The sequence below is a fragment of the Lathamus discolor genome, chromosome 4, assembly GCF_037157495.1.
Source record: "Lathamus discolor isolate bLatDis1 chromosome 4, bLatDis1.hap1, whole genome shotgun sequence".
NCBI lineage: Eukaryota > Metazoa > Chordata > Aves > Psittaciformes > Psittacidae > Lathamus > Lathamus discolor.
In genome coordinates, this window is record NC_088887.1 from 71657855 (window position 1) to 71670461 (window position 12607).

Below are 12607 nucleotides of genomic sequence, written 5' to 3' on the forward strand. Positions count from 1 at the left end.
CTAGGTTCTGTATCTGCTTGAGCCAATGAATTCATTTTTGTTTCTGAAAAGACTTCTAAAATGTTGTCTTATAATAAGCATATATATTATAATGGCTTTTAGATGAGAGTATCATAAATCTAACGTACTTAAAGCATACAACTGGGTATGAATTAACATAGTCCTGTATAAAGGAATTAGGGTGTGCAGATGAATTTTTACATCCTTGAGTGACGTGCTGAGCATATTTACAAAAAGGTGACATGACTACACATACACTTCTGTATCTGTCTGTCTTCCCATTTATGCATAGAGTGTTCCTTTAAAACTTCAGCTGGAACCGTGCATGTCTGTGTGGATATATGCATCCATGCAGATATGCATACCTCTCAGGTGTCATGAAGAAATGACTACAGGATGGGTGCAACTGCAGTTATTTCTCTGCATTTATAATTGCCTAGGAAAATTTTTGTAGGAAGCTTTCGTTTCACACTGACAGATTTAGACTAATCTATTGCTATCACATGCAGTGCATAAAGCAAGAAAAATAATTAAAGCTTCTGTTCACCCAGTTTAGTGGTCAAAATGCATCTGTGAGATTAAAAGAAGAGGACTTTCCAAAGAATAATTAGATATTATACTAAAGGGCAGAGTGAAAAGTTTCACCTTTTCTGTGGACAAGCAAGATTAATTAAAATGATGATTTTTAAGGCACTGGTCTGAAGCCTCAGGATAATGGGAATTTCACTGAAGCCTCAGGATAATACTACAAGATTTTCTTTGTAACTTTCAGCAATTCATTTCGAGTCTGTGCTGTGACCAGGAAGTCGAAATCAACCTGAACATGAATGGAAAATGCTATTGACTATTTTTTTCTTAGACCAGAACTCACCATGATTAGCTTTTCAAGTCTGATTTGAAATTGCCCTAGGACTGAACAACAATCAGGATTTTCATTTGCTGGATGAGAGAGTACAAGCAAGGAGAAAAATGGATGTTGCTTAGTTGCGTGCCATTTCAGCACAGTTGGAACGGTGTCATACTGAAACCTTTCTAGTGTGGTTTAGCCAGCTGACTCATAGCACAAGTAACATGAGTGCTCATGTCTGTGCTGTAATACTGTGCTGTGTTGTTTTGTAGACCTTAACAGGTGTCTGCTCAGGATGGAAGGGGACAGTTTGATAATCATAGAATGGTTCCTCTTAATGTCCATAGAAAGGTTACCTTTTAATTAAACTACTTCATGGGAAATGGCGCTACAAGTGTTTGGTCTTGGCAAGGACTATGTATTGCAATTGTTAATTGGGTACTGTAAATACAGCATCAACTGCCAGAGCTTTTTACTGAAATCTGGGAGTACTTGGATAACCAACTTCATGTGTGCATGCCACAGGCACAGATTTAACAGGACAGTGAGCTACAGACTTGTCCTCCCTCTCCTTTTAGTTTCTATGTCTCTTAAAGCTGAACCTACCTGAATTCCCATTGTGGTGCAGCATGACAGAGCCTCCAGCAGCTCAGCCCCCAAGTGCCAGAGGAGCTGCAAGACAAGTGATACTCAGTCTCTGGCCACAGTAAAACATGGCCACTGTATTGTGGTGCTGCCCCTTGTCTCATGATCTTCCTATTTTTCAGTGTTATGTTTACCAATGTAAATCTGTTTGAACCAGTTCAAACCTGTTCAGATTTTTTCACGTGTTCTACCAAATCATGACTGGATGACTGGGCTGACCAAAAAGTGAATCAGATCTGTTTCATTCATAGTAACACCTAGATGCTAATTGCACTAAACATGTAATGATTTTGACCTCTTGCCTGTGACTGTAACCGTTCATCTGTGGGGGAAACCTGGCCTGATGAAGATATAAGCTACTCAGGTGGCTGATGGGTCATCTACAGCGATCCTTTCAAATAATGTCAAAGCTAGCTCAGGTAATGTCTGTAAAAGTCTTAAGTCACAGTACTGACTGCAGTTGAACACCCTGTTAGGATCTGCAAAGGAGCTTGAAGCAATAAGTGTCCAAATTGCATTAAAAAGCAGTTGGAGCAGCTGAATGGTAACTCCTCTCTGTCTTGGAGAGTCTCCATCTTTTATGGGGTTTCTAGGCATTAGTATGAAACTTCTGCTGCTAGTATTTGTACTATCATTATGTAAATCTGAAATCTTAGGAGGCAATTAGCCTGCCCTTTACAGTAAGTGCTTAATTAATGAAAATAACATATACCAAAGAACATTAAATAGCAAAAATAATAGCTGATGTACTTTTGTACTTTTCACTTTAGTCCTTTTGCTTTCAAGTATTTAGTCTTGCTATAGGCTAAATTTATGTAACACCTTAATTTTGTATTTTTCACAGAAATGTTACCTGGAATAATTTAGCTATCCCAGATACCCACTGTTCAAGAGAGCTAGAAGAAGGTTACCAGTGCCCACCTGGATTTAAATGCATGGACCTCGAAGATCTGGGACTAAGCAGGCAAGAGCTGGGCTACAGTGGCTTTAATGAGATAGGTCTGTCCTACTGATAAAATCCATTTCAGTATCCATTTAAAAATGTTTATGAATAAATAGAACATATAGCTCATGTCTGTGCTGAAAAGATATTGAGTGCAGTCAGTCTTCTGCTCAGATAGAGCACATGCCAGAAAAAGAAGCTCTGCTATTTGCTTTGGAATGATAGAGTTATCATCTATTTTTACATTGCTTGGGATCCCAGGATTTAAATAACTTTAAAACAATGTCTTTATTTAAGAAGAGTCAGGCATTGATTAACACCAACAAATGTGATGACTAATTTCTGTGATTTATTTATGATTCATTTTAGAGTATATAATTCATCCTAGCTGTCTAATTTTAGTCGTAATTCCTATGCAAAAAAAAACCCCACCCGGTACCCTCTTGGTACTAAAGAGAAGCTGGGGGGTGGGTTGGAGAAAATGAGATTATGTGTATCTGTGGGCATCTTGATCAAAATTGTGTAATTCAGAACATCACCCAGAAAAATTGAGTCAAAGATTTTGCAATACAGGTGCTTTTTTTTTTTTTTTTTTTTTTTTGTGAAAGACACTTCAAAGTCACAGGAGAATACATTCTCTGCTTGCTGCAGGGTGTCATGCCATCACCATGGGGAAACAAGTGTAGAACAATAGTTCAGGAAAAATGGCAGGAGCAGCCATGGCAAGACCAGTATCCAAAGGGAAAATATGAAGTTACCCTGTCAGAACATTGTGGTTATATCTCACATTTATTTAACAAATGAAAGTCCAACAGGGGCCTGCAGCTATAAATTTTCATTTCCGCATAGGTAGGGAAGTCCCTTCAAGTGGTAAAGCATGGCTGCAGGCCGTATTCTTTCTGATGCGTCTCTCTGACTCTAATAAGCTTTTATTTTTCCACTTTTTCTGGCTTGAGCTCTAGACGGTTATCCTGGCCCCAGCTGAACTGGGAGGTAATAAAAACATTCAATGACTGAATGACTACAATCCAAAAAGATTTTTTGAATATTGCAAGCCTTTGCAGCTGAAATCAGTTGGTTCCCAGGCTGCTGAATATAAACAATGAGCCTTAAGAGTTACAAGAAACAGTCTCAGAGTCCTGTTACAAGTGCTATGTTGATACCAGATACTTTTTGAACAAAACCAGTCATTTGTGTCCTTTCTCTTTTCTTCTGAGAAAGAAGGGAGAAAAACCCGATTTCAGCCAAGCTCCATTCTGTTTCTTCTGGGAGTCAGAAACATATCAGTTTTACAAGTACTGCTAGCTTAATAGCACTACTGCTAGTACCTATCTTTTATATATTTTTTTCTTCAGTATATCTCAAAGGATAACCCTATCTGATCTCTCAGAAAACTCTCAGATTCCTAAGTTAGTGGCATGCTGCCATGCTCAGGTGAACATGAGCTGAGTTCAGACTGGAAGCTAAAAACCTCCACACTCCTGTTCTCTAGTTTGAGATGGTTTAGCAGGGTAGTGTGGGATAGGTGTATCACCAGAAAAATTATGCCTCAGATTGAAATCACCCTTTTTATCTTGACATGTAAAATTATTTGTGGCACTGAAGGCTGTTATTCTAGCTGCCTACCTGGTCACCAGGGAAAAGTAGTTGCAATGCCTTAGAGCAGTTTAAGTGGGTAGATGATGTGAATGTTGCTCAGAATGCATAATAAAGGAGGCCAGTAAGTTTTTAATGATGGGAGCAGGTTGGCAAAGATAGGTGAAATAGTTTATCCAAGAGTGCCTTAAAACCTGGTGAAAAAAACAGGACTCAGACTCTGGTCTCCTGAGTTACAGTCCTGCATTTTGTCAATATCTCATTCTGAGTGCGGCATTTTAAAGATCAGAGATTGTTAATAGACTTAGGAGACTTAGAATCATAGAATCATAGAATAGTTAGGGTTAGAAAGGACCTTAAGATCATCTAGTTCCAACCCCCCTGCCATGGGCAGGGACACTTCCCATTAAACCATGTCACCCAAGGCTCTGTCCAACCTGGCCTTTTCCCTGGGCAACCCATTCCAGTGCCTCACCACCCTAACAGGAAAGAACTTTCTCCTTATATCCAATCTAAACTAAGCCGTTACCCCTTGTCCTATCACTACAGTCCCTAATGAAGAGTCCCTCCCCAGAATCCTTATAGGCCCCCCTTCAGATCCTGGAAGGCTGCTATGAGGTCTCCACGCAGCCTTCTCTTCTCCAGGCTGAACAGCCCCAACTTTCTCAGCCTGTCTTCATACAGGAGGTGCTCCAGTCCCCTGATCATTCTCTGGACTTGCTCCTCTGGACTTGTTCCAGCAGTTCCATGTCCTTTTTATGCTGAGGACACCAGAACTGCCCACAATACTCCAGGTGAGGTCTCACAAGAGCAGAGTAGAGAGGCAGGATCACCTCCTTCGACCTGCTGGTCATGCTCCTTTTGATGCAGCCCAGGATACGGTTGGCTTTCTGAGCTGCGATCGCACACGGAAGCTGGCTCATGTTGAGTTTCTCATTGACCAACACCCCCAAGTCCTTCTCCACAGGGCTGCTCTGAATCTTTTCTCTGCCCAGCCTGTAGGTGTGCCTGAGACTGTCCTGACCCAGGTGTAGGACCTTGCACTTGGCATGGTTGAACTTCGTAAGGTTGGCATCAGCCCATCTCGCAAGCATGTCAAGGTCCCTCTGGATGGCATCCCTTCCCTCCAGCGTATCAACCGGACCACACAGCTTGGTGTCATTGGCAAACTTGCTGAGGGCACACTCAATCCCACTGTCCATGTTAGCGACGAAGATGTTGAACAAGACCGGTCCCAACACCGATCCCTGAAGGACACCACTCGTTACTGGTCTCCAGCTGGGCACTGAGCTGTTGACCACAACTCTTTGCGTGAAACTTGCCACTAATACACTGTTTTTGTCTAGAAATAGATAACTAGGATATAACAGCTCTTGGTACTGTATCCAGAAGTTTTGAATATCAATTGAAAGCTTGTTGCTAAACTTTCAAATACTGGCTAAGACACAGCACTTTGACACAAAATATTAAACAAGCTTCCTCAACTGATGAATGTTATAAACAGAGTTATAACTAGCAAGTTTACTTTATAAATCCCCATTTTGTGTTGCACTTTTGTGTGTAGTTAACAAGTAAGTAATGCAATAGGTCTTTCCTGTGTAATTATACTATTTTGTTGTATACATTCATTGATATTTTACTTGCAGGCACTATGATACAGCCTGTACTCTTGGTTCCTGAAATCTGTCATTACAAAAATCACAAGAGCACCAACAGTTTGGCAGCTACTGTATAGTTAGTACCACTTAATTTGCAGTATATAACTACAAGCTATGAATGTTTCTGTTATTTTTCTTCTCTTTAAAGAAAAAGGTTGTTGGGTGTTTTTACAATTTTATTACTGGGTAAAGACCAAGCTGTCCCAATCAGATAAAAGTTAACAGAGGGTTTTATACTATAAGGACTATGCCAAGTAAGAGGCTTCATATTTGGAAAAATCTCTTAATTTTGGCCGTATCTGCTCCCACTTTTATATATGTCATTGGCTTTAAAGGGATGAAAATTGGAAAGAGTGTAGTGTAAATTTTAGTACTTGGCAGTATACTTATTTCCTATTTTTTTCTATTTTTAGTTTTGAGGTGTTCTGTTTTTCTGTTCTGTTTCTATGCAAGTATGTTTGTATTGTTTAAGGAAGAACATAGTTACAGACTACTGATAAATGTGTCTTGTCAAGATAATCTAAGACATCCTCTAACAATGCAAAGCAGACTTCACAATCTTTTCAGGCAATCTATTGCACTGCTTCATTGTCTGTACTCTAGGAAGATTTTCCTAAAGTATAACATGAATCTTTCTCTTTTGCAATTTCTTTCATTATAGGGCTGACATTTTTTACCTTAAATTATTCTTATTGTCCTTCTCTAGACTTTCCCTAGCTGATACACCTCTTTGTTAAAGTGCAGTACTGGCAGAATTCCCCAGTAGAGCCATTACTTATGTGTTTTTTAAGCTCTATTACACTTTCTACATCCCAGTGAGGTGTTTTCCATTCTCAGAACAGCATGTTGTGGGTGATTCATGTGTTTTTCTGATTTGTTACAGCCCTCATTTCCTTTTAAAAGACCTGCCATCACGATTTCCCAATTTTTATTTGTTTACTTGATTCTTTCTTTTTAAATGTAGGCCTTAACCTTTTCTCCCAGACTATTTCTTCTATTTGCAAAGATCTTCTGGAATTTTTAATCTTTCCTTCTGAATACTTTCAGTGCCTCTTAGCTTACTTTTATTGAAATTTGATGGATATCATTTGTTTTCTACCAGCCTGGTCAAGAGTGAAAAAAATAAATAGAACGAGACCAAGATCAGACTCTGTTGGAACCTCATTTGACAGTCTTCCTTTCTGACAGTGTTTCACTTGTAGCTGCTCATAAGGACACTTAAGAAATGGTATAGCACCCATCACAGAGTAGTTTCATGTAGCAATATTTCACCAATGCATATTTCTTCGTGTTGTCATAGTGAGACAATGTTAAAAGCCTTTTAAAATCAAGTTGTAGACCATCAGGTGCTTTTCCTCTCTTGACAAAACCTGCTTCCATTCAGCAATCATACAGTAAGATTTGTGCCATAGGCTGTCCTGTGTCTGCACACTTTGAATATGTATTAATAATATAATATTTACATCTGGTGTTTGTGAAGGTAATTTTTCAAACATGGAGCACATTTGCATGTATCTACAGTTATTGCCTCTCTTTTTCAGTGTACGTATTTCTATACTAGATGTAGAATGAAATTAACACCAGTTGGTTTAGCCAGCTTTACTAGTGTAATCTTTAATGAGAGTGAAGTCACTAAAAGCTGGTGCCGTTCTGTCTGGCAATACCTCTAGGAAATTTATGAGTGACAGTCTGCCTTGGACTGCTTGTGAAACTGGAGAATTAATGAAACATTTGAGTGGAGAGCCAATTAGCTAAGGCCTCCATACCTTGAATCCTTCTCTCTGTGAAGTTCTGAAATGGGAGGAAGGAATAGGAGAGAAAGAATAATCTGTCCCCCTAGGTGAGGTGACTTCAAATGTTGCAGGTTCCATCTGATGGGAGGCTACAAGAAGTTACTGCTTTCTTCTACCAAGTTGCTCATGAACTCAGTAGAAACGCGAGTACTCTTTCCAACAGTTTGACACAAAACTTGACTTCTTAAGTAGGTGTTGTTCTCATACAGTGGGAGCTTTCATGTTAAATGAAGTCTTTTATCCATCAGGATGCCTAAAAGATTTTTTGAATACTACCTGTAGGGCTGAGTGGGAGTAAACGAAAGGATATGAATGAAAGGCTTGGCTAGCTGTATGGATGTGGGTGGCAAAGCTCCTTACTATTGACAGTAGCTCTATAGTACTGTCAAGCTCTTCTCTTTCTCTGACTTCTTAGCTGATTTTTATTCAGGCTCTTATAAAATGTTTGATGTTTCCTTCATATTAGAACAGCCTTCAGCCTTGTCTCCTGCTGAGAGCATCAGGTGCGTTCACAGCTGGGCTATTTCTTCTTTCTGATTTTATTCTCTTCTTCTCTGTGGCTTTCCTGGCTGTGTTTAATTCCATAGGGTGTAGCTGATAGCATAGCGGTATCACGAAGTGTGCAAAAGAAGTGGAGCTAAATACTGAGGGAAAAATGACCATTGTTTTGTGACTAAGCCCTGGTAATTGTACAACTCATTAGGTATGTGATTGTATTGTGTAAGTATTTGCATCTGATATATCTAAAAAGCATAAATATAACTGTTGAATTAAATAAAAGCATGCAAGACTTGGCAACTGAAGAGCTATAAGTACTTTTGTCTTCCATGTCACTGTTTATCTGAGTGTGCACCTATCTTTACCTTTAATCAATATTTAACATGTCAGTAATTGCTATCAGGGGCACACTAAGTATGCTGGTAGAGGTGTGTGTCTGTGTGCGTGCTGCTGGAAAGGGTTCCATGTAGATACAAATGTGCCAGAACCCCTACTGTTGCTGGATCCTGAGCAGTTTTCCTCCTTACCTATGCTTTCCACACAGTACAGATCTTTTTGCATTCAGATTTTTGTAACATCTGGCTAGTAATCATTCCACATGCCTCATGGGTGCAATTATCTGTAATCATCTACAGATGTACACTTACAGCTACATTACTGATTTTACTCCTCGTGTAATCCTAGAGAACTTTTTTTTTTTATTTGCTTGTGATTTACAGTGCTACATATTGCTTCAAAAATATTCAAAAGGAAAAGGAAGTCCCTAATGAAAGATAACTTAAAAAATGTCCGACAAAGTGAGCAAGAGAAGTTTTAAGCTTCATGGCATTTTCTTCTTCTGAAAGGAGAAAAAGATCTTATTCTATGCTGTATCATCAACCCCTCTGTCAATTACTAGGGCCAATACCCTATTAAATGATACTAATTACATCTCATACCTGCAGAGAGTATTTGGCAAAGACTACCATATTAATGTCCAGTTTACATATAGGAGGTAAACACACGCATGTTTTATGTTGGAGACATATAATGAAATTTTGATGGTAAAGGGTGCTTTGAAGAAGATATACAAAATATTGCATCTGTATTAAAGCTTGCTTGCCTTATAGTAGAAATGAACACTGTTAAATGGCACAGTGAGGCAGCAAAATCATCTCATTTCATGGGCTGTAAAACACCAACAGAGCTTTAGGTCCCAGTTATTTCTCACTTTTATTATAAGGCCTTTCCCTTACAATATGTGACACAGACTTTAAATACTATAGGCGTGCCTACAGGTGAGAGCCTTTTTGAAACTGGTAATTAGAAAAAAAGATTTTATATGTCACTGTGAAAAATGTCTGCCATCATTAGGTTAAAATTGAACCTAATTTAATGTTTGTGAAAGGAAGCATAATGGGACCAAAGACAACTTCCTTAACTCACTGATAGGTATTGTTTTACTATAAGCCTTGTACAGGGATCAAAATTGCTCCTCTGTTTACCCATTAATTGGAATTTTTTCTATGAAACATGGGAGTTAATTGGCTCTCTTATTAATTATTTTATGATGGGGAAAATACTTTCAAGTGTGCAACCAGTTCAAATTGTGAAGGCACTGGTCTTAGACTGGAAGAAGTTTGGGATGTCATTAAGTCCATTGTTCAGAAGAAAGGAGTTAAGTTTAAAAGAGTATGATGTGAATCTGGATTTTGTGCCTTACTGCCAGAATCTGTTAAGTACATTTTTCATGAGAGATTTCATTTTGCCCAGAGTCTGTGTACCTGTCTCTAGGATTAGAATTCTTAGTGGCTGACTATGTGTTGAGTGATGAGGTGTGATGGACACATGAAAGCCAAACTGAAAAGGGAGGAAGGATGCTTACTTACATCACTCTGGAATAAAAGATGAAAAGTCAGTCTAAATCCGATGTGTTAGGTACTCCTAGAAGCAGTGAGTATTCAGAGCTACTTGTCCATTTGTTTACATGGACACCTGTATCATGAATTTGGCTGAAGGAGACTGACACAGGTTCTTAAAGAGAAAGTAGAAGTGACCCACTTTTTTACATAGTAGTGCAGTGGCCAAAGTGAAGACGACCTGCATTCTGGAAGGATGCCCTACTCACTGTCATGCAGGAGCTGGGACAAAGCATGCTCCCTACCACCTCCCTCTCTGAGTCTGCAGCAGCAAGGATTCCTGGCCCTGGAGGAAAGCAAGCAAAATGAGACTGGTGACTAGAGAGGGTACTATAAAGATCTGCTCTTGTCATTCTTCCAAGTTATTTCCAGTTTTTCTTTATGGGTTATCTAACACAAAAATGTGTAGAACCATCTTTAACGTTTAGGTGGCTGAATGTTAATAAGACATACCAACATAAAAGAAAACACTTGAAAATCCAACTGGCCATTCCTGCTACCACTGGATGAAGTAAAGAACCTGTCACTAGTGGTACAGGCTGACCTTTTAATTTCCCTGTCACTCCACGACCACCTTAGACACAGCCTGCTTGTCTCTTGGTGGCAGTATTAGCAGCCACTTGATCTTTCCAGATCCTTGACATGGGCAAGAAAGGCAGGTAGATTATGACTGATGAGTTGTCCTAGGCAACTGCCTACTTTGCCAGCTCTGAGACTTTACTGTAAGAGTGACAGAGCACTGGAACAGGTTGCCCAGGGGGGTTGTGGAGTCTCCTACACTGGAGATATTCAAGGCCCGCCTGGACAAGTTCCTGTGTGATGTACTGTAGGTTACCCTGCTCTTGCAGGGGGGTTGGACTAGATGATCTTTTTAGGTCCCTTCCAACCCTTGGGATTCTGTGATTCTGTGATTCAAGGTCGATGAGGAACAGTGAATTACGAGTTGATGAACAGAAGAAAAATGGTATTTGTAGGTCATTTGTTCAAAGTAGGAGTTGCAATCCTTTCCACTACCAGTTGTAAGGGAGTTTTCAGCCTCCTGCCTCCCTCCACTGCCCTTTCATACAGTCATCTCCACCTGAATGAAGACAGTGTTGTTTTGCACAAACATAGATGGCCAGAAATGCAGAGCAGCATCACCACCACAGCCTGGATCCCTTGGCTCTGAGATATTTGGTATCTGAGATAATAGAAAACAATGAGGGGATGTAATTGTTGAGTCAGAGCTTCCATTTAATTGTGCCTGTTAAAGGTTGAGAGATTGAACTCTCACGAAGGAGCTGTTGCTTTGGTAATGATTTCATCAAAATTTGTAGTCAGACTTTTTTATTCTACAGATTATATGTATGCTTGATATATGTATTGAGTCTTAATGCTCTGTTTATCCTAGCAAGTGCATGATATTAAGTATTTTGATAAACAGGTCTAATCTTATTCCACTTACACAGCTGTTTGATTCGGGCACTTGCATGTAAAGTGTCTAATAAGAAGGCCTTCATCCATGATTGCGGCCTGTGGAGTTATGTGGTAACATGACAAGTGATAGCAATGTTAATGTGTGAAGGTGCCAGAGTGTAATTAGGGAAGCCATTCAGACTATCTAGTGGTAAAACTTGTGAGCTAAAATGACTTAAAGCATGCCCCATTAGTCCAGTGATTGAGAAACCAGTAAAAATCATTAGTTCAGAAATGGTGATAGATTATTGTTTTTCTCACTGGCCTTGCAGAAGGAGAGCAACAGGAATTCCTTCTCTGGCCTTGCATAAGGAGAGCAATAGGGCCCCAGTCACAGCTGAGGCACTGGTGTGGGCGAGAGAGTCTCCACTTAGGGGATTTCACTTAGATGTTTTACTATCAGTTAACATACGCTTATAATCACTCATCCAGGTATTAAAAAGCAAGGAAGACAGTTAAAGAGACAGAGGAAACATCCTTCCTCCTTTGTTTCAACTTCGATCCATACACCTCTTCTCCCCATTCGTAGTCCCTACTCCTCTGCTTTTGCAGCATGTGAGGTGGGGAGTGGTGCAGGAAGTTGGGGTAGATGCATAGTAGGGTTTTTTTTTTTAATGCTGATCCTTGTTTCTTATCCTTGTGCTGGTGCTGCTTCCTTCTTAGTCATCTTCTCTGCTCCAGGATGGGCTTAGCCATGGGTTCCAGTCCCTTCAAAAGTGTTCCCTACTCCGGTGTGCCCCCTGCTATCAAAAGCTTGCCAGCTATGCACATTGAAGGCATCTAAATAACAGGCATGTCAGCTTAGACCACCTTCAGAAACTTATACAGGTTTTGGATGAGCACAGAGGAGTAAAAAAAATGGTTCATATGCCCTGTGCAGGTGAGAACAGTTTGCAGTCCTCACTCTGTTACTCCTCTTGAGGCATAATTCTAGTTATGAACAATGTGAATGCTATGAGGAGTGAAGCATAACTATGTGAACAAGGTAAATAAGTTCAGTTTGTTCCTTAGGTATAATGAACAAGTTGAAAGGGAGTCAACTAATAAATCCCTGTTTGGGCTTAAGTCACAATGCTGTTTTAACTGGTTGCAGCTTCTTAAGGCCCTGCTTCCAACATGTTTAGTTTCTTGTAAGAATGAGTTTAATAACAGAAGGCTTTGGGGATTTTGTTTTTAATTTGGGAATTCTTTTTATTTGGCAGGAAAAGCACTAATGAAATTCAGTGGTTGGAAGTTGAATGTAAACAAATTTCATTAGGAAAACTTGCACGAAC

At 39.7% G+C, this 12607-nt stretch overlaps 1 protein-coding gene across 3 annotated transcripts in view; it reads left to right on the top strand.

The window, feature by feature from the left end:
• NALCN (sodium leak channel, non-selective) overlaps positions 1 to 12607 on the top strand; it is a 232860-nt gene that overhangs the window by 48016 nt on the left and 172237 nt on the right. For all 3 annotated transcript variants that reach the window (XR_010612326.1, XM_065677983.1, XM_065677984.1), the window contains exon 7: positions 2337 to 2491. Coding sequence is in view for 2 of the 3 variants with exons in the window: in XM_065677983.1 (XP_065534055.1) it covers positions 2337 to 2491 (155 nt within the window). In the remaining variant the exon portion in view is untranslated. The remainder of the gene's footprint in view (positions 1 to 2336; positions 2492 to 12607) is intronic.